Source organism: Daucus carota, chromosome 5 (genome assembly GCF_001625215.2).
Source record: "Daucus carota subsp. sativus chromosome 5, DH1 v3.0, whole genome shotgun sequence".
Lineage (NCBI taxonomy): Eukaryota > Viridiplantae > Streptophyta > Magnoliopsida > Apiales > Apiaceae > Daucus > Daucus carota.
The window spans coordinates 41,963,945-41,989,206 of NC_030385.2; the positions used below are offsets into that span (position 1 = coordinate 41,963,945).

The 25,262-nt window shown below is 33.4% G+C and overlaps 4 protein-coding genes and 1 non-coding gene across 9 annotated transcripts; 1 reads left to right on the plus strand and 4 right to left on the minus strand.

Moving 5' to 3' along the window:
• The first annotated feature begins 1,457 nt into the window (after positions 1-1,457).
• Positions 1,458-6,712, plus strand: LOC108221775 (E3 SUMO-protein ligase SIZ1). Its single transcript, XM_017395632.1, has 15 exons — positions 1,458-1,484; positions 2,191-2,271; positions 2,788-2,830; positions 3,248-3,332; positions 3,452-3,566; positions 3,757-3,866; positions 4,366-4,434; positions 4,635-4,725; positions 4,828-4,903; positions 5,087-5,139; positions 5,253-5,453; positions 5,854-6,003; positions 6,147-6,251; positions 6,337-6,417; positions 6,524-6,712. The coding sequence occupies exons 1-15, from the start codon at positions 1,458-1,460 to the stop codon at positions 6,710-6,712; spliced, it is 1,476 nt and encodes a 491-aa protein (XP_017251121.1).
• A 3,134-nt stretch (positions 6,713-9,846) lies between these two features.
• Positions 9,847-9,918, minus strand: TRNAP-AGG (transfer RNA proline (anticodon AGG)). The gene has a single exon. It is a non-coding gene; the product is annotated as a tRNA-Pro (tRNA).
• Positions 9,919-11,420: 1,502 nt separating this feature from the next.
• Positions 11,421-14,321, minus strand: LOC108222823 (elongation factor 1-alpha). 3 transcript variants are annotated; one of them, XM_017396745.2, is made up of 3 exons: positions 14,206-14,321; positions 12,707-13,192; positions 11,421-12,588 (listed from the first exon to the last, which is right to left on the minus strand). In XM_017396745.2, exons 2-3 carry the CDS (start codon positions 13,166-13,168, stop codon positions 11,707-11,709), a joined length of 1,344 nt encoding a protein of 447 aa, XP_017252234.1. In that variant the 5' UTR covers positions 13,169-13,192; positions 14,206-14,321; the 3' UTR covers positions 11,421-11,706. The 3 variants fall into 3 exon arrangements, with proteins under 3 accessions (XP_017252234.1, XP_017252233.1, XP_063949458.1); XM_017396744.2 differs by having other exon boundaries at positions 12,707-13,198; positions 14,206-14,306; XM_064093388.1 differs by lacking the exon at positions 14,206-14,321 and adding an exon at positions 14,158-14,186.
• Positions 14,322-15,596: 1,275 nt separating this feature from the next.
• Positions 15,597-18,548, minus strand: LOC108222822 (elongation factor 1-alpha). Its single transcript, XM_017396742.2, has 3 exons — positions 18,374-18,548; positions 17,007-17,478; positions 15,597-16,798 (listed from the first exon to the last, which is right to left on the minus strand). The coding sequence occupies exons 2-3, from the start codon at positions 17,466-17,468 to the stop codon at positions 15,917-15,919; spliced, it is 1,344 nt and encodes a 447-aa protein (XP_017252231.1). The 5' UTR covers positions 17,469-17,478; positions 18,374-18,548; the 3' UTR covers positions 15,597-15,916.
• Positions 18,549-20,817: 2,269 nt separating this feature from the next.
• LOC108221976 (heat stress transcription factor B-2b-like) lies at positions 20,818-24,165 on the minus strand. Of its 3 annotated transcripts, XM_064093106.1 has the most exons (7): positions 23,747-24,165; positions 23,613-23,670; positions 23,436-23,519; positions 22,174-22,277; positions 21,761-21,865; positions 21,588-21,659; positions 20,818-21,494 (listed from the first exon to the last, which is right to left on the minus strand). In XM_064093106.1, the coding sequence occupies exons 1-5, from the start codon at positions 23,837-23,839 to the stop codon at positions 21,809-21,811; spliced, it is 396 nt and encodes a 131-aa protein (XP_063949176.1). In that variant the 5' UTR covers positions 23,840-24,165; the 3' UTR covers positions 20,818-21,494; positions 21,588-21,659; positions 21,761-21,808. The 3 variants fall into 3 exon arrangements, 2 of the variants coding, with proteins under 2 accessions (XP_063949176.1, XP_017251337.1); XR_010292017.1 differs by having other exon boundaries at positions 21,761-22,378; XM_017395848.2 differs by lacking the exon at positions 21,761-21,865.
• Between the last annotated feature and the right edge of the window lie 1,097 nt (positions 24,166-25,262).

Here is a 25,262-nt window from a genome sequence, read left to right on the forward strand (position 1 = left end):
CATGAAATCCGAGAGTATTCGATTGGGATTGTTTGAAATCCACAAAAATCTTGGGGTATTCAATTTGGATTTTAAATTATGCTACAAAATCTGGTGGCATTCAATTAGGATTTTAAATTATGCTTTAAAATCCGATGGTATACAATTGAGATTGTTTGAAATCCATTAAAATCTGATGGTATTCAAATGCTGATGTATTTTCTTGGATTTTATAAAATGATGAATTTTGTGGCATTATTCAGTGAATTTTAAGTTATTTGAAATACCACTAAAATCAATGGGATTTTGAATCATTACTCTTAAATCCTATCAACTCTATTACATTTTATCAAGAATCCGATCAAAATCAAAATCACATACAATCCATTAAAATTCATAAACTAAAAGCAATCCATTAAAATCTCAATGAATACACCCCTCTAAATATTGGATCTTAATTATAGTTGATCATGATCTTGTATGACTACCCAATCAGACCCCAACAATTCAAAATTTGGATTGTTGGTCTGGGCCTAATATTTCATGCAATCACATATTGTTATTAATATTTTTATTTCATGAAATTTAATTTATAAATATTTAATTATATATGAAATTTGTATATCAAATATCTATAAGTATTTTTTTTATTATTAACAATTCAAATGCGATGGAATACACATTTTGATATAAATTTAATTAAATAATAATAACTATATTTGATAGCTATAATATAAATATTTTGTAAGTGTTAATATGTCATCCGTGCGCGCGCGCATAGAGTTATGAAGATAAAATTTTAATTATAATTTTATAATATTATGTAATTTCTATCGTCAATTTATGAATTTATAAAAGATAAATCGATAATTTTATTAAAATATGTGGTATAATTTTTTCAATTCAAAAAATTTTTATCTTGAAAAGTATCTTTAGATATTTGAATGAGTTTTCTATTAATATTAGTAGTTTATAGAAATATCATTTGTTTTTTGAATTTTTGTTTAGAAGATACTTATAATTTGATATATATTAGAATATCTTACAAAAATATTAATTTATCATCTAGGAAAATCTTTTTTGGAGTATATTCCAACGGCTAATGCTTTCTTTTTGTGAGGAAATTCTTTTTAGTAGGACCCAGCTGTAAATTTTGAATATCTTTTCGATATCCTCGAGAAAGTGCGTTTTCGTCTGTGTGTGTATATAAGATCTGGTGCATTCGTGTGGTTGCTACAATAGGTCTCAGGTGTTTTGTGCTGTGCGAAATATTTAGAGACTCTCTACATATCATTTCTGCAGTTCACAAGGTCTAAACTCTCTTGTTGTATCCCATATTATTTTGAGACACAGATGATGTTGTCTCCTTCATATAAGATATATGTGTGCTGTATCGTTTAATTTATGTTTTCTTGATGTTATGTCTAGTTTTAATTGATAAATGGTTCGTATTGATTAATTTCAGGGATTCACTGATAATGGAGGATTTGACGAGGGGCTGCAAGGTATACATCTCCTTTTTATTTTGCCTTTTGTTTGTAAATTCTTTTCGAATACTAAATTTTGATGTTTCAACTATCATTAAAAAATGTTCTCGTCTCTTCAAAATCAAAATTTTGTATAAAATTTCATATAAATCATTTGTGTTCACATAAAATTGATGACATTATGAGCATTTATATAATTTGTTTTTTCCTTGACAAAACAACAATTTACGGTCTGTGTATTTAATGGCAGATAGTAAGAGGTGCACCGACCATGTGTCTCTCCTAAAAAAAATTGACATGTTTTTATCATTTAAATTTTATAAAATTATTAAATGTTTTTCCAAAATATTGACATGTTTTTATCATTTAAATTTTATGAAATTATCAAAATATCTAATTTGTAAATACAAGTTTTTTTTTTAAAATATGGTTGGTACCTTTCTCAAAATTAAATAATCCCAGATCTGCTCATGTGAGCATTAAACCTTCATATAACCTTGTACTTCATAGGACCTTAAATATGTACTTTGCTTATTTTGGCCAATATTACTCTCGATGATATGATGAAATGAAAACGATGCATTAATCAAAAATTTAATAAACTTGATAATGAGTTATTGTGTATAACACTTATAAAGCCATGTAATATGTGGTTCGTCTTTTATGTTTTATTATTTGAGTTGTACATAAATCGCTATATACATAAATTCATCTCAACCTGTAGTCAAAGTTGGGGGAATTTCGAGTTAAGGAGCTACGTGATGTTCTTAGCCGGCTTGGTCTTCCAAAGCATGGATCAAAGAGGGTATGCTATCAATTACTTACATTATATTTTGCTTCAATGCAGTGTGTTTCTAATGCAATATGTTGACTGGAACATTTCTCTGCTGATCTTTTTTGCATGCATATCAGTGTTTTCTGTGTTGTGTTGTTTATATGAGGTGATTAATTGAGTAGTTGGGTTAAGTACATGGGTTAACCGGTTAAGTACTCTATTGAGGAATCCTTCATTTTACACATACCCCTCACTGGAGAAGCCCTTAATTAGCTACACATCTGTCTGGAATCATACCACTCTGGCCGGGAAGTAGTTGATGAATTGCTTTTTCTCTGCTACTTCATTACTTATTAATATTGGCAGGGTCGGGGTCTTTCTTGCTAGGCGTTTATCTTGTCGTTGCTAAGATATATTGCTTTCCTTTTTTTAGGTGTACTTCCATAATTACTTCTTCTTATGGTTCTTTAGTATTCAAGAATAATTTTGCATATGCAAGGCTGTTTATATGTGTTAATCAAAATTTTGTTTTTTTATGATATGCAGGACCTTCTAGCCAGAATATTAGATTTGTTTACTTCTGAACAAGGTAATTAGCTGCATGCTCATTACTTTATCATTCTCAAAACTGCTTTTGTAGGTGATCAAAATACCTTTAGACTCCACCCCCAATCGTTGTTTTAAATTATTGATGTTGCTCACCTCTCATGTGGCTAGCTCGCGGTGTTGTATTAGAAGGATGTAGAAGTTTTCAGTTTGTTCTGTAAAGAATCTTCTCAACCCATATCTAAAGAAACAAACTATGCTCCAGAGTTATACTAATTACTAAGTAAATTAATTGATTGCCCCTGTAATCCACTCAACAGTATCAGCGACCTCTAATAACTTATATAAAAAGATGCATATTGATTTCTTTTTATTCTTCTTTATATTTAATCATCCTATCACTTTTTCTTACATATATCTTAGATTAAAGTTTTGCTTATGCATTCCTCAATTTTTCCAGTGCCATCAACAAGTGCCTCAACTAGTGCCACAGCAAGTGTTGACGGAAATGTAAATGTAGTGAAAGCTATCGATGATGTTTACGGGTGAGTTGATACTACTTTCTATTGATTGAATGGAAAATAACATATTAAGAAAAACTGTATGTTATACTTCTTGTTTCGTTCTTTTTAAATGATCCTCACATTCTACTCTTTTGGTTCAGATGCATGCTGGAAGAAGAGTATGAGATAGATTCAGAAAGAGGGAGTAGACCAAAGATCTCCTGTATATGTGGTGTCTCAGCAGCATATAATAATAGGACTGATTACATGGTTGAGGTACTTTCTTGCAAAATTACTTATCAAGGTGTTAGTAACCCTAAGACAGAATTTCCAAATTTTGGTTTATTTTACCTGTCATATTATGAATTATGTAGTCCATCACTAGCTAATTCCACTTGCAAAAGTGTCACCTTTTTAATCTACTCTGATCAAATAGTTCTTTTTGTTCTAAATTTTTTCTTATCAGTGTGGAAATCCAGATTGCCGCGTGTTGCAACATAAAACATGCGTGTTAGGCCTTGGTCCAGCTCCACCTCACTTTTATTGTGAAGTTTGCCGGATTAATCGGGCAGACCCGTAAGTATTTTTCAATTTTTTGTTTTACCTAGAACTGGTCTACAGTCCTTTGAATACTGTAGGCTTCTTATTTTGACCTCATTAATTTATCACATGGCTGCCATATATAGTTAGGGTTTCTTGTGCAGCTTTTAAGTTTATTCCATATGAAACTTACCTTGTATATATAGTGGGAGCTACAACCCAATAATCCTAATGTTGAACTTGTGTTAAAATATAATGATCCTGGTGTTAGAGCTTATGTTGGCCGGAGGGTCGATTTAATACAGATATGAACACAAATTTATAAAGATAGGGGGAGTTTAGAAGAACCGGTCACTAACACCTTGTTTAACTCAAATTGCCATTTTATGTGTAGTCTAGTCGATATATATTCTGTGTCCAACACTTCACATGATGGCAAATTGTATGTATGTATACTTTGCAGCATTTCATTTTTCTGCAATTTTTTACACCTAGCTGAATTTTTTCCTGTTGTTTCAACCTTCTGCAAAAGCAGGTTCTGGATCGGTAGGTTGGATTTTGTACACAATTTAAGGCTGGGCCATTCTGGAAACCAAGCCGATGGGTTAGTCTGTAACTCTAACTTGTATGTGATATTCAGTAAATAATATTATAAGGAAGGAGAGGGGAATGAGCATAATATAAATGAGTGGAAATAAAAAGATTGATACATATCATTTGTTACATTCTAATTAAGCATAATATAATGATTTTATTGATCATTGTGTTACTTGTGTAGATTCTTTACATTTGTATGTTTTACAGAATCGGTCCAGATGAGATAAATTTTGATACAAAACTGGATATAAATAGTGAAGATATGTACCTTATTGAACATAAGGGTTATAAAGTTGAGGTAAGCATTTAACTGATTCATGTATACAGTACTACTTGTCTTCTAACCCGAATACATATTGGGTGACTGAAGATTAGTAATTAACACTCCTTTTTTAATCAGGTCTGGAGCATTCTTCTTAATGATGTTTTTCAGTTCAGAATGTGTTGGCCAAAATATGGTTATTTGAAAGTCAATGGTATGTAAATATTAGTAGATGAATAAAAAATACTTGGTACGTGTCTCTAGACATTGGAGTTTTAGTGTTTGGCCATGAAATTTTTATGACCTAAAAATGGTACAGTTAAATCTGTTCATAAATTTCATGAGCATATGCTTTTAAGCTTCAAAAATGCGCTTACAATTCTGTACTAATTCTCAGGGGTTGTAGTAAATTGTTGGTTAGCCACAAGTGATCGCAATAATGGTGCACTCGTAAGTACTCCTCTCTTATGTGATCATCTTTACCAGCCAACATTCACTTTTTCTTACATTATATACCCTATAGTGTTCTACTAATTTCTGGATATTCTGACTGCTTATTGCAGATTTCATCAATGTACCTAAAAGAGGGAGCGAATGAGATTTCCATTTCAGCTGTTGCTGAACATGATGGAATTTACTGTATGGGTGTTAGACTGGTAAAACCGCGCAGCGTTCAAGAGGTGATTAACCCTGAGTTACTATTCAAATCGTTATATGATGAAAAGATTTTCAGTTTTAGTTTTATACAGTTCTGCAATAGAAAGGTATACTCATATATATATATATATACTATTGTCAAGAGGATCCTGCCTAGCTCATAATGAATTGTCAGATAGTATACATATTTTTATGTATTTTCATTTCATTTTAATGTGAAGGAATGAACCATAAGAAACAAAATCTAGTTATTATGAACAAATCCTATATAAATCACGACATCACATCTCTCGCTTCTTTCACGTGCATATGTTTGAACTATTATAGTAATATGTTAGGGTGTCCATAATAAAAAAAACTGTTAGGGTTTCAAAAAAAGTACCATAATAATCATGCAATTACGATTGCACCAGGTCTGTATCCTGGTTGATTTTCATTGTCATCTTGCATTTCTGTTATAATCTCACTCCGTCATCTTTCTTGTTGTATGACGTTTTTTCTTACTAGGTCTGTACTATAATTTCTAACAAACAAGGAACGGAGCCTTTGAATGTTGCTACAGATCGCGTCATTCATTGCCTTACAGGTGGAGGGGCACTTGATGATGCTGGCAAGGAGTTAGAAGTCCTTGCTGCCACTGTTGATCTCCGCTGCCCAGTAAAGTCAATTCCTTATTCCTTGTTATTATACATCGCTTTGATCGATCCTTGTAAAATGAAATTCGTTTTGCTAACTCAACAATTTGAGAAATTTTATATATGAAGAATTCTTTTTATTTATTGTTGATGCCTGAATGGCAGATAAGTGGTGCTAGAATGAAGACTGCTAGCCGATTTATGTCATGCATTCACATTGGCTGCTTTGATCTGGAATCGTTCATAGGGCTTGCCCACACAACAAGAAATGTGAGCGACAGTGTCTTTAGCAACTTCGTTTTTACAGTTTAATTTTGTTTGTGACTAGTGTATAAGAATGTCCATTTGGTTGCAGTGGAAGTGCCCCATATGTTTAAATAGCTATTCATGGGAGGATATCACTGTAGACAGCTATTTCAATCAGGTTCTCCGTGAGGTACATCACAATAATATAGTTTTTTCATAATTTTAGTTTGGTCTATTATATTCATTTAAACATTTTGACAATTATTAACTTGAATGCATTGTTTTTGATTATTTAGATTGAGCAGTCCGGGGCAGACACCACGGAGATCAAGATTAGGCCTGATGGTTCATGGTTTGCAAACAATGAACCCAACACACCTGCAGGGACGAATTCAATTAGGTGCGACTTAAGCTCCACGTCCGGGATTACTAATTATGGAGCTTCTTTATCAGATCCAATAATTATAAGTGATGATTCTGAGTAAAAGGAAGAAGAAAATGGTAACCCCAGGACATGAGCGCAACAGTTGGGTTCTTTGAAATGAATGTTTTGATTAATCCAGATGTTTGAAACCCTAGTCTTTAACATGTGGAGGGATTTGATCATACCATTGAGGACCAAAGCTTGTAGTGCACACATATAACATGAACCTTACATATAGAACACCATTTTTTCATTTTCAAGGACTTGTTAAGTTAGAGGGAATTTTATGAAGTATTTTCCGTATCATTAATATTGTACAACTATGATATTTGTTAAGGAGTTGATATTACAAAATCTTTGTTACTTTTTACTTTATAGGGTTATAAATTATTGAATGCATTTGTTCTTGTTTTATAGTAAAATTAAATTAATATATTTTTTATGTTGTTTTTTAGCTGAATTAGTATTGTGTAATAAAAATAAGATCTTAGATAGGCAAGTTTAAGTATTAATTTGTCGAAGATTAGGATAAATTATTTATATATGAATTTAATTATTATTTTAGATTTTTATTTCTAAGATCCTAAAATGAATTTCATGGCATAGTAATTTTTCCTTTCTTTAACATTCTTTTAAAGAGTTATATATAAAACTTCAATTATTCTAATGAAGATTTTACTGTCAAAAGTAAAATATGATGCACTACTTAAGACAAAGGCGAAGAACTCAAAAAAAAAAAAAGGTTTTGTGTGAACTTAACCTCTTGTGAGTGTTCTATCATACTGTGGTGAATCACTAAGCTGCAGAGCTAGAACATACACATGTATTATGGTAACAATATGGTAAATAATAATTAAGACTACCAAATTTAGAACGGGATGACAATTATATCTGGCGTTAGATATAAGATTTTAAGCATTCATAAAAAAAAAGGAGAATTATCTTGTATACTGTTTTTTCAATCTTATTTTCAAAAATACTACCTTATCCAATCTTATTTTCAAATCTCTAAAATATTTTCAAAAATACTACTTTTTTGAAAATATTTTCCAAAAATACGGTGGTTGTATATGCAACCATATATGCAACTAAAAATCCTGATTTCAAGTTTCAGTTTTCAAATGTCATTTTCGACCTCATCTTTGGAGTCGATATATATATATATATATATCGACTCCAAAGATGAGGTCGAAAATGACATTTGAAAACTAGAACTCGAAATCAGGAATTCAGTTGCATATATAGTTGCATATGGTTGTATTCAGTTGCATATGGTTGCATTCAGTTGATTCTATTGCAATCTAATGGCCCCGCCAGGAGCACACCATGCATTCGTTGCAACTTACAGTTTTCAGTTGCATATGAGGTTGCATTCAGTTGATTCTATTGCAATCTAATGGCCCCGCCAGGGGCACCCATACTTCAGTTGGAACTTACAGTTTTCAGTTGCATTTAGTTGCATATGAGGTTGCATATGAGGTTGCATGCGGAAACTGTAAGTTACAACTGATGTATGTGTGCCCCTGCGGGGCCATTAGATTACAATAGAATCAACTGAATACAACCTCATATGCAACCATATATGCAACTGAATCCCTGATTTCAAGTTTCAGATTTCAAATGTCATTTTCGACCTCATCTTTGGAATCGATATATATATATATATATATATATATATATATATATATATATATATATATATATATATATATATATATATATATATATATATATATAGGTTGTCGACTGGTACCATCTACTACCTTCAAAGGGTTCAGAATGGTTCCTCAAAAGAATGATCACTAGTTCATGAGTTACATAATTGAGCATATATACAACAATTCTCAAGTTACAGTCAGAATGTCTAGAATCTTTACATCCATTATCAAGTAATGAACGTCTAGCATCCAAACTATTTTTTGCCTTCTCGTTCAGAATCACTTTAATCATTGGATCTCATGATGAAGCCCCATATATAGTGATCCTGGATGCCTGGATGGTAGCTAATTAAGTCACATGTGGTCGGATTTGTCGGATATGTATTGGATCCATTATTCGCAAACCATGATCCATCATGCTTGATTTTTATATCAAATTAATCATTTTTTATCAAGGATCAAGGACAATCTTTTTTTTAAAAAAAAAAACTTGAAATTACATATTAAAATAGATTGTATGTACTTTACAATAGTAATATTTTAGGAGCCGTTTGGTTAGGGGTAACTGACAAAGACAAATACCCCCATCAGGTATTTCTTTTCCATTTTCCGATTCTTATTTTATTTTCAATTATAATTTATTTCAAAAATCATTAACATTAAAAATTTATATATAAAATATTTTTGAAGATCAAAACTAAATTTTAATTTAGTTTTTACATATTAAAAATAATTTTAATATAATTTATAAGTCAAGATATTTATCAAATTAATGAAATTTTTAAATAATAAAATATATCAAATTATAAATATAAATATATTTGACTCTTTTGATATTATTTAATATTTAAAATTTAAATATAGGAATAATCATATAATATTTCATTCCGTTTCCAGATTAAAACCAAACAGGTAATACAATTCAGCATCATTCCTTTACTTTCTCTCCGTTTCCCTTTCTGAATTCCATTTCGTTTCCTTAACTCGAACCAAACGGCCCCTTAATATTTTTTAAATTATATAATATATATGTAATTCAGTCAAACTTTGATCAATTTAATTATGAAAAGTTAAAACTGTAAAACTAAGAAGGTACGGAGAAAGTAGATAGAACTATTTTTTTCCTAAAATAAACCTTTATTTGTTTTTATTAATACATAAGGAATATAAAACTCCTCCTTAACATTTATATCTTTAAAAAAATATAAAAATATGCATCTTTTATTAAAATATTTAAACTCTTAAATTTTTTTATGAAAAGAACTCGTCCAAACACGTCTTTAGTAAGTCCAAATTAATTGATTACAACTATCAACTTCATTTATATAAGTTTATAAATGATTTGTTGAAAAAAAAACGGCTAATTGGTGGATCATTCTCTTTTGGCAGGTGAAAAAGACAAATAGTTAAAAAGATTTCAGTTAAAATAGTATATGAGTTATTTTTCAAATTTAGCAGGTCCAAATTAGTGATAGCAATTGTCAACTTCAATTGTGTAAATCTGCAGTAAGATCGCTGAAAAAATTATTAACAAAGAGGGGCATTCCGAGAATTGAACTCGGGACCTCTCGCACCCTAAGCGAGAATCATACCACTAGACCAAATGCCCAGTTGCTCGAGGAAGCAATTCTAGGAAATTAACTACAATTGACATAATATAAAACCCCACAACTATACCCGAGCAATTACGCAAATCAAACCATGAATTTCAAGAAAATAAAATTGGGAAGAGCAGCCATTTTTCAGCTGATTCGTTCGGGAACTACTCATTGTTAGTTACTACTCTCACTGGCAGTGGTTTTATGTTTAAGGTTATCATCCTTGTAAGTTTGAACCATGTCACCAGTGACCAGACTGCTGGTGCAAAATTGAACCTCAATTTTTCAACCACTCGGAAAAGATTGGCATCTCTCGATCGGCTGCGGAAGAAGAAAAAAAGAATTAGCATAGGACCTCATAAAAAAGAGCTATCAAGGAAACTAAAAAAGACACTTCAATTTTTTATCAGGGTCCAATTTCGACTACTATCAAGAAAGTAAAACTTCTTTCTCTTTCCACTTGTTGCCTATCAGTGAGTTTGGGACCTGTAATGATCTTCATGAAATCTTAAGACATGAATGTAATACTTAAAGGTGCGGTGACATCGTCAGTTATATTCTTAAGTGCTTTACTACAGCAGCACTTCACTGGTTTGTGAGCCCCTACATTCATAAGCTCAGATGGCTACCTGGTTCAGACACCTTTGATGTGGAAATTTTTGTCATGGCTGGCATCACATAACAACTGAAGATCACTTGCATTGCTTCCTTTTCTCAGTCTGTGGGCTTGCAAAACAACCTCTCTCCCCTGTCTCTCTGAACTTCCATATTTCTTTATCTCAACAAAAACTACATAAATCTACTTCCTCTTCTACTTCCAAATGGTTTCGACCATGCTCGAGTATGACCTAGAAAAGTTGAATGTTCCTGTCAGCTTTTTAGGATCAGTTCTTATTAACAATGAACATCTGATCCACTGTTTTGGTTGGTGTTTCAGGTTCTCAATATTCGGTTTGATGCTTTATCAGGTCTATGTTAATATACTGTGAAATGTTCACAAAGTGTATACTACAATATGTGTATATGATCAAATATATCATTTTATTCAAAAATTGATTTTAACCGACTTGAGATTGGGATTTTGATTTTATCATTTTAGAAAATATTAGCAGAAGGGGTTCTGTACATCAATCAGAGTTTTAAATCTTATAACTTGAGTTCATCAATTAGAATTTTAAATCTAATATGATCTTAATTTCAAGGATATACATATGTATACATAGCACTTGTAGAAACAGAAGGGAATTGGAAGATCAATAATCCAAAGTAATCCCTTCATTGGTTCTTGAAAACCTAAACCTGCATATGGGGACAATTTAGCATCCCAGAAATCCACAATCCCCGGGCATTTCATAGCTTGTGCAATCTCACATTTTGCCCCTATTGAGCTGTTATCTGATGAACCCTGACTTGAAATGATAACTTGCAGCCAATGCCACAATAACAATAACATTTGCTTCATCAAGAAAATTACAGCTGATAGAGAATATAAACATGCATCCAGAACAGCAGGTATAAAATCCTGTTAGTCCACAGGTAGGTGTTCATAACATCAAACCAAGTTTCAACACAAACAGAACATACTAGTAACAGAAGGCATAATGACCCTGCCACCGCCTATCAAGCACCCAGTGCTCAGACCAGGTTCCAGTTGACGGAACAGCCACAACACATAGACCTAAACAGAAACAGACTGACACACAATACTGACACTTAATAAATATCCGGAAAATAGAAAATAAGTCTTTATTGGAAATATGATAACTGCCCCCTAGGAAACAGGGGACATCCTGCACGGTTCACTTCTTCTTGGCAGCAGCTTTTGTGACCTTCGCTCCTGTGGGCTCTTTCTTCTCCACACTCTTGATGACTCCCACAGCCACAGTCTGCCTCATGTCCCTAACAGCGAATCTGCCAAGCGGAGGATACTCAGCGAAAGTTTCAACCACCATAGGCTTGGTGGGAATCATCTTAACCATGCCAGCATCACCATTCTTTAAGAACTTGGGCTCCTTCTCAAGTTCTTTACCAGACCTCCTATCAATCTTGGTCAAAAGTTCGGAGAACTTGACAGCAATATGAGAAGTGTGACAATCAAGAACTGGTGCATATCCATTGCCAATCTGTCCAGGGTGGTTCATGATAATAACCTGAGAAGTGAAGTTCGCAGCCTCCTTGGCAGGATCATCCTTTGAATTTGAGGCAACATAACCACGCTTAAGATCCTTGACAGACACATTCTTCACATTAAAACCAACATTGTCACCTGGAAGGGCCTCTTGAAGAGCCTCATGGTGCATTTCCACTGATTTGACTTCAGTAGTCAGGCCAGAGGGGCCAAAAGTCACAACCAAACCGGGTTTGATCGTACCAGTTTCAACACGTCCAACAGGGACAGTTCCAATACCTCCAATCTTGTAGACGTCTTGGAGTGGGAGACGGAGGGGCTTATCAGAGGGCCTCTTGGGCTCATTAATCTGGTCAAGGGCTTCAAGAAGAGTTGGGCCCTTGTACCAGTCAAGGTTTGTGGACCTCTCAATCATGTTGTCGCCTTCAAATCCGGAAATAGGTATGAAAGCAATCTTGTCAGGGTTGTAACCCACCTTCTTCAGGTATGAAGCCACCTCCTTAACAATTTCATCAAACCTACCCTTAGAATACTTGGGAGTTGTGGCATCCATCTACATGGAGAAAAACATCAAAAATTTCAGTATATAAAAATTATACTAGTTATCATATAAGCAAGCTAGAATAGTAGCTAAGCTACAAATTGCTAAACTAAACAGCAGAGTAAACTACCTTGTTACAGCAGCAAATCATCTGTTTGACACCAAGAGTGAAAGCAAGCAATGCATGTTCACGAGTCTGCCCATCTTTGGATATACCAGCTTCAAAGCCACCAGTGGTTGAATCAATAATAAGGACAGCACAGTCAGCCTGAGAAGTTCCAGTAATCATATTCTTGATGAAATCACGATGTCCTGGAGCATCAATAACAGTGCAGTAGTACTTGTTGGTTTCAAACTTCCACAGAGCAATATCAATGGTGATACCACGTTCACGCTCTGCCTTAAGCTTGTCAAGAACCCACGCATACTTGAATGAACGTTTGTTCATCTCAGCAGCTTCCTTTTCAAACCTTTCAATCACACGCTTATCAATCCCACCAAGCTTGTAGATGAGATGACCAGTGGTGGTCGACTTTCCAGAATCGACATGGCCAATGACAACAATGTTGATATGAACCTTTTCCTTGCCCATAATGATCAACTGATAACTTTCTTACTGAAACTAAGAAAAACACATAAACAATCCATTAAAATAAAGCAACAATTACCCTGAGAATCAAATTATAAGACGATACGGCAGCTCAGTAAATCTTACAATATACTTTCTTTACCTATTAATCTGTAGGCAGCACTATATATAACAGAATTTCACTAAAGGCTTAAAATCATATATGCTGCTAACTGAACAAAGTACTTTCACAGAAATTTCGTATGAGGGTTAACTATTCCTTTCCAAGTACTCCAAAAGAAAAACACGATATTAAGTCATCCAACAAGGCAATATACATAACAAGGTCCAAGATTAACACATTGCACACAAATACTGTCATTCTGTTATCAAAAATCATACATCATAACAGAACACAAATCGAAAAACTAAACAATACTCAACCAACTTTTAACTGAACATTACAAAAGATTGTGCCATCAAAACAATGGGGCCGATTGGATTAGCTCAAAAGAAGTGCTTATTGTTTATACGTTTATAAGCAAAAAGTAACTTTTAATTTATGTTTTTGGATAATTTTTTTGGTATTTACAACTCATCGGGTATAAAAATTGTTAATATAACCATATCAAATAAGCAGATTGTGCCAACAAAATAATAGATTATAGATCACTCAATTATTTTGAGGAATAAGCGAATTCCGACTCGAACTCGTCATCGGGGCAATACAAGCTCAAATTATTAATCGAACACAATTATTTCATCATTAAACCAAGATTATAACAATTAATCGAGACAGGTATCAAAACGAAACTAAATAATCGTACGGATCACACAAATTAAACACAAATTCATCGAAATATTATATATATAACAAATCAAACAACACTATACGCAAATATAGATACAGATCTAGATAAATACAAAATCAATTCACGTAACAATATAAACAATCACGAACAATTCAGCACAATGTAACAAACTTATACATAAGAGCAGATGATAATATATACAGATGCGTGTGTGTATAGGTGTATGTATAGGTGTAAGTATATACTGACCGAAGAGATGAAGATCGGCAGAGCAAAAACCCTTGGAGAAAAAGATGTGAGCGAGGATTTGAGATGAAATCACGTAAGCTGCATATATAGGGAGGGTTTTGTGTCAATTGACGAAATTGCCCTTGTGTTTATTACTACTTCCGGATTGACTGTTTTGACCTCGTGTTATACTTGGAGACCAAGGCGAACATTCTAGAATTGTGTTATTTATAAAAAAAAATCCGTGTTGATTATGATCGTATTTGTCAAAATGGTTATCTTATTATTAGTGCGGGAAGTTTTATTATTTCTCGTTTTAATTTTCATTATATTATGAGCATTATGTATAGTCGAGGTTGTTTCAGAATTAAAATTTTATTTATATTTAGAGGTAAATATTATATGGATTCTTTATCTTTCAAAAATTATACGATACACATATCTTGGCTAAACTTGATTTGATTTTAGTGAATATATGTATGATATCTTTCTTACTTTTAGTAATTTATTCAGGCGAAAGATGCATATTTACTTAATTTATTTTGTATTTTACCAGTCAGGGTAAAAACATATCAAATTCAAAATGAATTTTCTATTATCTTTAGTTTTTCGGAATAGAAAAGATAAACAATAATTAAAAACATGAAACCCACAGACAAGAGTCCCACAAAATGAGACCGGGACTCGAACGGTTGAACATTTGTCTAATGGACCGCTCACAACGAGCTCACATGGAACTGTGATGGAACGTCGACTAGAAAAGCCCATCGATTTTGGGCCAAATGCCAAATACTGGTCCTGAGTGGTTCAAGTTAAATCTCAATTCTGTAGTTCCGAGAATTCCTAGGTGTTGGGCTTCTGAATTTTCTATGCATTCTTTTCGGATTTTTTCTGCATATAGGGCTGTAATTCGAGTCGGGCGGCTCGCGAGCTCGCCCGGCTCGAACTCGTTTAAGTGGGCTCGACTCGACTCGTTAAACGAGCCGAGTTCGGGCAAAGGTTTCGGCTCGTTTAATTAAACGAGCCGGCTCGACTCGACTCGTGAAATTAAACGAGCCGAGTTCGGGCAGAGGTTTGGGCTCGATTAAGTATATTATACTGCATTAGGTGTTTTAAAAATTGCGGTATAGATTAATTATCAAAAAATCTCTGATATATTTAAATATTAATCTAATTTGACTAAAAATCTTCAATTTATTAAAAATCCCGAGTTTATTCTCAGAATCCATGCCACCATGACAAGGAGCTTCATACAACCATACTACTACACTTCAACAGAGTAATTAAAATGAGTTTCTTAGAAGAGTTTATGAGATCAACAGCTCTTCCAGATTTACTCACTGAGCAACTAATTTTCCTCGCCAGAATTTAAAGAACCATGGGGCACATCCATCAGAGAGAACCAAGACATGTAAACAAAAAGGTAGTTTTTCATATATGTGATCAAGCATATAGGAAGAACATTGACACAAAATTAAACAGCTGGTCTGTCATACAAACATCAAAATAACATAAGTCTTTTCAACAGAGATGGAACAAACACAGGATAACAAGGCTAATAATAGCCACACCACCGCCTGTCAAGCACCCAATTCTGAGACCAGGTGGCTGACACAGCAAAACACATGACACGAAACAGAACAGAAACTCGACTTGAAATTAAAACAACAAGATGGGAATAACAGACCCAGAATGCAGTATCGCGACGACGATACCCATCAACGGCGCCGGTTCATTTCTTCTTGATTGCAGCCTTGGTGACCTTGGCTCCGGTAGGATCCTTCTTCTCCACACTCTTGATGACTCCCACAGCAACAGTCTGCCTCATGTCACGAACAGCAAACCTTCCAAGTGGAGGGTAGGACATGAAGGTCTCGACCACCATGGGCTTGGTTGGAATCATCTTAACGAATCCAGCATCGCCATTCTTCAAAAACTTGGGCTCTTTCTCGAGTTCCTTACCAGATCGACGATCAATCTTGGTTTGGATTTCAGCAAACTTAACAGCAATGTGAGAAGTGTGGCAATCAAGCACTGGAGCATAACCATTACCAATCTGACCAGGGTGGTTCATGATGATAACTTGAGCAGTAAAGTTGGCAGCCTCTTTGGCGGGATCATCCTTAGAGTTTGAGGCAACATACCCACGCTTGAGATCCTTGACAGCAACATTCTTAACATTGAATCCAACATTGTCACCAGGAAGAGCCTCTTGTAGAGCCTCATGATGCATCTCAACGGACTTGACTTCAGTGGTCAACCCTGAAGGACCGAAAGTCACAACCATACCGGGCTTGATCACACCAGTTTCAACACGTCCCACTGGCACAGTTCCAATACCTCCAATCTTGTAAACATCCTGAAGTGGGAGACGAAGAGGCTTGTCTGATGGTCTCTTGGGCTCAGAAATCTGGTCAAGGGCTTCAAGAAGAGTTGGGCCCTTGTACCAGTCAAGGTTTGTCGACCTATCAATCATGTTGTCACCTTCAAATCCAGAGATGGGAATGAAAGCAATTTTGTCGGGGTTGTACCCAACCTTCTTCAAGTAAGATGACACCTCCTTGACAATTTCTTCAAATCTAGACTTGGAGTACTTGGGAGTTGTGGCATCCATCTATGCAAGTTTAGCAAAATACCAAATATAAACAGTTAGGAATGCTTTGACATCAATTTTACTGAGCAATTTACTATTTACAACTTAGGTAAGAGTTTAAAATAGTGGCATATAGATCTTTTTATATTGCTTTCAAAGATAGTTAAATATGTACAAGAACAGAACATAGTAAACAGCAATTATAAACCAACTTGTTATAAAGCCATACCTTGTTGCAGCAACAGATCATCTGCTTGACACCAAGGGTAAATGCAAGTAAAGCGTGCTCACGAGTTTGCCCATCCTTGGAGATACCAGCTTCAAAACCTCCGGTGGTGGAGTCAATAATGAGGACAGCACAATCAGCCTGAGAAGTTCCAGTAATCATGTTCTTAATGAAATCACGATGTCCTGGAGCATCAATGACTGTGCAGTAGTACTTGGTGGTCTCGAACTTCCACAGGGCAATATCAATGGTGATACCACGTTCACGCTCAGCCTTAAGTTTGTCAAGCACCCATGCGTACTTGAATGAACGTTTGTTCATCTCAGCAGCTTCTTTCTCAAATCTCTCGATGACACGCTTGTCAATACCACCAAGCTTGTAGATAAGATGACCAGTGGTGGTAGACTTTCCAGAGTCGACATGGCCAATGACCACAATACTGATATGAATCTTTTCCTTACCCATACTGAACTAGCTGCAAAACACAAAACAAAAAAAGGTTAAACACAAATTCAGCATTCCAAACCAATGATACACAGACTTGTTTAACAAATCCATGCCAGAGTATGACCAAAGTTACCCAACTAATCATCTAGCTTATAAACATTTAACTATATCTAAAAAACAAATTGTAAAACCCTGCACAGGAAAATAGAAGCAGACAAATAAGAGTATTTAAGCATTACGGAGAAAATATAACATGAATCCGTAGCCATTCTTCCGCAGAGAATAGTTCGAAATAAATAAGATACATATCAAACAAAATAGTTTTCAGAAAAATTTAGTTGAAAAACATAACAGTTTTAAGAAAAATCCAATCTAACATCAAAAAATAGAAAGTCTATACATATCAAGTGAATAGACTAGTTTATTTAATAAAAGTTGATAAATCCAATTGACCAGAGCAAATCAGTGATTTAACATGCTCACAAACAAGTAAACATCAAACATAAAGTAAAAAAGTAAAAATCAAATCAATCTGTATATACACAAATCAAAACAGTATATATATCATTTTCATAAGAACAGATTTCAAGTTGTCATCAAATAAACCAGATCAAGAAACATATATAAACTTGAATATAAAGCACAAACAAGCTACCAAATCAGATCTGATAATCTAACTTGTGTAAATTCATAAAACATGTTTGGAAACTAAATCAAAGTCAAAACAGAGTCAAATTCAGACAGAACTAGAAAAGACATCAACATACAGTTACATATGCACATAAAGATAACTAAGGCTCATGTAATAAAAGTAGAGAAGATCTGAAACATCAACATAAAGCAAAGATTAATCAAAAAACATGGTAAAACATGTAAGAGAATGAACTAATAACATACATATAAGAGAGAGAAAGAGAGAGGACCTTAGAGAAATCTCTTGCAGCGGCTGAAGAGAAGGGAGGCTAGTGTAAGAAAGTGAGAGTAGGGTTTTTTGAGGAGAATGAGTTGTATTTATAGGGAGAACAAACCCTAGTTGTGAGTAGTTTACGCAAATGGCCTTGATGAATTAATATCATTATTTTATTCATCTCTGTGTGTGTATTCCACTTTTTGGCAGATGGCGGTAAGAGCTAGACAAACTAGCAGCGTTCACGGGAAGTTGCTGTTGGGAGGACTAGGAGTAATGGGCTACTTAGCCCAACTTGATGGCCCAGCCCACCTGGGTTCTCGGGTTGTGAAATATATTCTCTGTGTTTTCTTTGGGCCAGATTGAGGATAAAAACAAAATGAATTATCTAGTGCCTTTGGATGATATGGTATATCGAAATGGGACTGAGTGAGGTTATAGAAATGAGTATTTAAACGGAATGAATTAAATGATTAATCTCTTAAGTTGGAGAAAGGATTTGATTTCATATCATATAACGGTTAATTCAAACACAAAAGTAAATTCTCGTTAGGGCGCTAATCATCAACTAAACACAAATGTAAATTTGAAGTTATAGATTTTCATTTTTAAGTAGGGTTTTTCATCTAAAATTTATAGATTTTCATTTTTAACTAGGATTTCGTATCTATGACGTTATTTTACACTCTTTTTCTTTGATCCTGATCCAACCAAAACAAAAGCTGAGCTACTGAATAACTCCGACCCGTAGTTTATACACATCGTTTTGTTTTCGTTTCTATTTAGGATTTCATTTGTACTGCAATATATAATTTTTAGTCATCGTATCACAAAATATAATTGATAATTATAATAACATGTTTATTCATCCAATAATAAATTACGCCATGTGGTTTATGATTTCATATATGGCTAACATGATCAAATCCTACACAGTTTTATTAAATAGAGAAACTATTACCTATAATATATCAATATACCAATATACTAATTATATCAACTAGTAATTTTTGCCCGCTACGCATGGGCATAAAAATGATTTTTTTACAACAAATGAATTCATAAAATTTTAAAAAATTATTATAAATCTTATAAAGTAATAATGAGTATATTAATTTGAAAAAATTGATGTATTTTTATACCTATGTTTATATATAAAAAAGTTATTAATCACTTTTGATCTGTTACACGTTGTGTAGATGACTTTTGACATTAATATATGATCAAAATGTGTGAAATATTAGACGCGTTATTTTGGGAGTATTCACAAGAATCGGTATCAATAAATTTATTGTAATATTATAATGATAAATAAAATCTTTTAATATATTGTCTAAAATAAAATACTAATTAAAATTTATCTCAAATACATTAAAAAGTAAAATATCAATTTACTATAATTTAAGCAGCCAACTTAATTTTACTTCCTTTAAAAAAAATGTATGTATCATCATCCTTTCTTTGGTTGTCATAACAAAGATTAAAATATGCCTGTAAAAAGTTTTATAGTATAAAAATAAATCTTAAATAATTTTCGCCAAATTTTCTCAAACGGGCATTTATTAAAAGGAATGTTTTTGTCAAATTTTCTCAAATGGTCATTTATTAAAAAGAATAGATCTTAAATTAGTTTCGTCAAATTTTCTCAAAAGGTCAAATTTATATACATCTTAATCAAAAATATTTTTAGAAGATGAGGTTCTGTTTATGATAGAGTTATTAACTAATGAATGTCAACAGGTACAAAATTTCATTTTTTACACTATATTTATACAATTTTTTGAATGCCCTACCCCAAATAAGAAAATGATAGAGAATAAATATTTATTTGCCACACTTTTCATCATTTGTTGATATACCGTCGTTTACAATTTAACTTCACATTAAATTTAAACTGAAAAGTTAAGAAATGTGATATAAACATTTATACCTGGAATTTGAATTAGAAAATTTTTAAACAATGATAGTTACATGGTCATTTTTCATTTAACTTTACTTGGAATTTGTATTTAACAGGTTCAAAATATTGATATACACTTTTATTACTTCATTTTAAATTTCAGACTTATTATTCATTTTATTACATTTTATTTACATCTCAATCAAAAATGTATTTGAAAAATGAGGTTCGATTTCATGAGAAACATAACAAATATTCACTTAATCTCCATTTTTACATTTTCCTGTGAGATGTCAACATAGTACTTGGTACCTCAACAGAAGCTGCAGCTAAATTCCTAGTTGTGGGATTAAACTTCTTTGCCAATGCATTAGTCAAAAGCAAGAAATCAGTACTCCATATTTTGAGATCTTGGTAGCATCCATGACTAAAATATGTATTACACCATGGCAAGAAATATCACATTAAATTTCTATAAATTAAACAGCATTATCAAAATATGAATCTTATTGGGAAGACAGAGCCTAGACATTGAATAGCCAGACATCACATATGCACATCCACATATCACCATAATAGTCATAGCCTAGAGAAAGAACCTCCGCATACCATACTCTGGACAATTGAGCAACCAGAGCTTCTAGGTCTGGTCTTCCTTGCAATTTCCTTCCTCCTTAGAGGTTGAAGTACAGCCTTGATAGCAGTATCGAAAACAGTTTTGACATTCTGCTGAGTTTTGAGATCAGTAGGAAAACATCCAGAATTCCCGTGTCTTTACATTTACACATGAATATAAACACAAATCACTAAAATTACACACACTTTAATACTTGGCCTAAGACTCCACTAATTTAAATCAGTGACTCAGATTCTTTCACCAAAATTTGAACAACCCTTTCCCTGTAGGCCTTGACATATAATCTGAATATAAATATGCTCCAGAACTACACTCCTATTCACTTGTACCCTTTGATCTCTTGTACCATCCTTCTGAAATTTAGAATTTCACATTTTTTTTATTTCTTTATTTGCAAAAAGAACTCAACAAATTTTGAAGCAGCAAGTCATCAATGTTCATTGCTTGTCAGATAAGCAAGATAATGGGAGATCATGCTATTATGCAAATAATTGTTAATAGTTTCCTGCAAAATACCTTAATTATCTCATTTTCCTCCTACCATGGTATCTAATGAAGTTTCACCACCATTTGTTGTCGTGGAGAAATTTAACACAGAGCCTGAATAGAGGTTAAAATTAGTATCCAATACATAGTATTATTATAGAACAAAGAAGGAAGATTATGAGAAGATAAAGGTTAGGATTCTCGTACTCTCATTTGTTAAAGAGGTGAGATGCGATTTGGTATTGACAGAGGCCTGTTGATTCTGGAAAAACATCGACCCTAAAAAACATAGAAGTCTACTTAGTTTAACCAACTTTAATTTTGCCACCTTGATCATTCCAAATGCTGATAACTTAATTTATATAGAAAATAATTATCACCATTCTGCAATATCCTATTGAGCACAGAGCCTACTGCCTGATGTGCTTTCACTGTTTCTCATTGAAGTGGTGTGCGCGAGACATTGATTGTTGAGATGCAGACACCTAAATAATCATATGAATAGCAGAATTTCTTATCACTGTTTCTCATTGAAGTGGTGATGAAGCATTTATCTCTGTTATGACTAATGGTGATGGCTGCATTTCTAAATTTCTTTCTCACAATTCAAATATTGGTTTTATAAATAAAAATGTCACTTGAAGTCTCCCCTACTACTACAGAGCTTATACCAGTAACCACAAAATATATATATCTTAAGCTCGAATGCCAGGATTCTTCTCTCACCCGTCGCCCTTGTACTCATACAAATAAAAGTAAAATACACGAAAATATAAAAGACTAATGTGCTTACATAAGTATTCAGTTGCCTGACAAAGCTGGAGAAATTGTTGTGCTTGAAGTAAGTTGGAAGCAAATCCTTAGCAAACTCCGGAGGATTGACCACAAATATGCAGCCTGTGTGACTCCAGGAGAGCACAGAGTCAGTCACCGGATCTTGAATCATCTCATAAGTCTTTGTAAGAAACGGAGCTGGTGAGCTCGAACCATGGGAGACCCTTCCATCATAATAACAATATAGCTAAAAACTTAATCTTCGAGATTTAATTCAGGTACAATAAAATCAAGAAAATAATTTCGAGTGACACTTTTAACTTGAAAACAGATTGAGGTGGAGAGCAAAGAGGCTCTAGAGAAGTGTGTAGCAGGGAAGACTACAATAAAATAATGTGAATAGAAACAAATTTAAGTATTATCGCAAAGATTGAATCATGAAATTCAAGGTAGAGAACTGGAAACACTATACACAGTGGCGGATCCAGGATTTTAACAAAGGGGGGGCTTGTGTGAAGTAATGAATCATCTTGATCAGGAGCAACAGAGGAGCAGAGGCACAAAGCAGTAGCACAATTTGTTTTAATTCAACAAGTAGTAGCAGACTAGCTAGCGTATCACGTGGTTTTTTTTTAATGAGTGGACTAGACTAATAATATAAAGGAATGGGCTGAAATTGTTGGGTGGGCTCACTTCTAAAACCTAAATTTTTTATACTAAAACATGAAGTTGCTATGGGCTCAGGGGTGGGCTTAAGCCCCCTGAGCCCCCATGGTGTATCCGCCCCTGACTATACAATATACATGTAGCTTTCTTACCGAATCAAGTGAGTCGAAACTAATCCACAAAAATATTAAAACAGACTCATAAAAACTCCACAAAATTCAACCAAAATCATTATTCTCTGTACAAAAACTGATCATGATTCTAAACATAAATTTATACAAAACCCAATAAACATAGACATATTCTATCACAAACACTTGGTATTCTATCACAAACACAAGCGCGCACACAGCACATACATATTCATCCAACATCTTGGTATTATTACATCAACAGAATTCAAGATCAAAACTTGACAACATCAACTTATAATCAAATAAAAAAGCTTACTCTACTCTTACAATCATATCCATATATTGCGACATACCACTTTGAAACAATCTAGGAGATACTGATGGCGTTGAAGGTGGATTCCCAGAAGTTATATATTAAAAACTTGATGTGTCAACAGGAAGCTATAAATACACATCCATATGCTAGAGAAAAAACACTCACCGCTGCTAAGATGTTGACCATGAGCTGGTAGAGTATTCTCTTTATTGGTTTGAACCACCCGCCTTCTTTGTTTCCCAGAGGAACCTGCGTAAGAGACATTAAACCAAACACATAACTACAACTAAAACAAACAAAGATCCCAGGTAAACTAATTGAGAAGATTAGGCGTCAATTTACCAGAACCATCGTCGCTTAATGATGGAAAGCTGTCAAGATTCAGGTGATGATAATTATCCTGAAAAAAATGCAAACATATGAAATTAGAATCTGATGGTGAAACTTGAAAGTGGTAAAGCAGCTGGGGACGATACCTCTTTCATAGGGGTGAAGATGTGTTCTCTGCTGTTGTTTTGAAATTTTGAAATTGAAATTGAAATCAAAATATGTTTTGAATTCAAAATCATGGTCAAACTGTGAGCCGGCTGCCAAGAATCACAACAAAGGAAAGCTTCAGTACTTTGAAGCGATTTTTTTTTGTTTTATTGCCAAATGAAGCCATAGCAAAACAGAGAGGGATGAGTTTGATTATCAGAATCGGGTTTGACAGTATCACGTGCTGCAGACAGTCCAAACTCAACAAAAAGGGAAAGTTAGCATGTTTTGGAAAGCTGCAGGATGGAAAACTTATACAATAGTAGAAATTTGGATGGCATTTTTTGTAAATAAGTATGAAGAATTGGGGTAGGGGGTGTAAAAAACCATTGAAATAGGATTCAGGATTTATGATTTAAGGGATATACCATCTAAACCGTATAAATCATCCGTATCGCATCATATCACATCACAAAACGCGATTCTAATTTTCGTGGTGCGATTACGGATAGATTGCGGTGTAAGTTACGTTTTACTATTTCAGGAATGTAGGTTTTGACACTGTGTCACATTATCTTACATCGCGATAGCATCTTAACCATTCCAATAACATGCTTTAGTTTGCATTAAAAATGACATGCTCTAGTTTTACAAGATTTCACATGTATAATTGAAATCAATCATAAATTATACTATTAATTCAATAAATAAGGCGCATTATTAATTATTTTTCTATTTTTCACTTTTGAATTTTCTTTTTATTTCTCATCTTTGGAATGAAGGAAAAAAGCCCTACTCTGCTTTAATCCTTTTAATTCTTGGTTGTTAACACCAATAACTCATTATTATATAGCTATATTTAGATTAGTGATATGTATCTAAATTTATTCCAAATTTTATCTCTTAAATAACACAGTATACACGAGAATGATTTTAATTAAATGATTGATATGCATACAAATATGAGTGAAACTAATTAAATATTGACAATCAAGATTATTAGGATTTTTGGAATAAAAATTGTGAACAAATTTTAACATATTTAATATTTTCCTATCTTGGGGTGCTATTTGACAAATAAGTTGTAGTTAACATAAGTCGTTAATTTTGTTTAAAAAATATACTTTTTGAACAATATTAAAAATATTAGCTGAACAACTATATTATAAACCTTTTTGGCAGAATCCAAACATTTACGTACTGAAGTCAGGAACATTTTACATGAATCCCGGGACTTTTGCTACACTAGTTCATTATTACCACAAAGTCTCTCCACCTCATAACATACCGGAACATTTTTACTTGAGTTCAATGATTTTTGCCACAACAGTTCATCATTGTCAAAAAGTCTCTCCCCATGTCTATCCACTGTGATTAATATGTCCGTGTATATGTGTTTATGTCGCTCATCTGACCTTAAAATGTTAAAAAGAATCTCAAACAATTTTCATATTATATTTTAACATTATCTTCTTTTTGCCATCTCATTTATCTAATTTTTGAGTGAAAAATGGA

Excerpts from the sequence above, each read along its gene's own strand:
- LOC108222822 (XM_017396742.2), bottom strand. The coding sequence starts at position 17,468 with ATGGGTAAGGAAAAGATTCATATCAGTATTGTGGTCATTGGCCATGTC. Across the intron at positions 16,799-17,006 it reads TGATCTGTTGCTGCAACAAG|ATGGATGCCACAACTCCCAA; the intron begins GTATGGCTTTAT and ends AAACTTGCATAG.
- LOC108221976 (XM_017395848.2), bottom strand. The coding sequence starts at position 23,839 with ATGATTTTGAATTCAAAACATATTTTGATTTCAATTTCAATTTCAAAA. Across the intron at positions 23,520-23,612 it reads ATTAAGCGACGATGGTTCTG|GTTCCTCTGGGAAACAAAGA; the intron begins GTAAATTGACGC and ends TCTCTTACGCAG. Across the intron at positions 22,278-23,435 it reads TGGTCAACATCTTAGCAGCG|GCTGCATATTTGTGGTCAAT; the intron begins GTGAGTGTTTTT and ends GGAGTCACACAG.
- LOC108222823 (XM_017396745.2), bottom strand. The coding sequence starts at position 13,168 with ATGGGCAAGGAAAAGGTTCATATCAACATTGTTGTCATTGGCCATGTC. Across the intron at positions 12,589-12,706 it reads TGATTTGCTGCTGTAACAAG|ATGGATGCCACAACTCCCAA; the intron begins GTAGTTTACTCT and ends TTCTCCATGTAG.
- LOC108221775 (XM_017395632.1), top strand. The coding sequence starts at position 1,458 with ATGGAGGATTTGACGAGGGGCTGCAAG. Across the intron at positions 2,831-3,247 it reads TTTGTTTACTTCTGAACAAG|TGCCATCAACAAGTGCCTCA; the intron begins GTAATTAGCTGC and ends CAATTTTTCCAG. Across the intron at positions 5,140-5,252 it reads ATCGCAATAATGGTGCACTC|ATTTCATCAATGTACCTAAA; the intron begins GTAAGTACTCCT and ends TGCTTATTGCAG.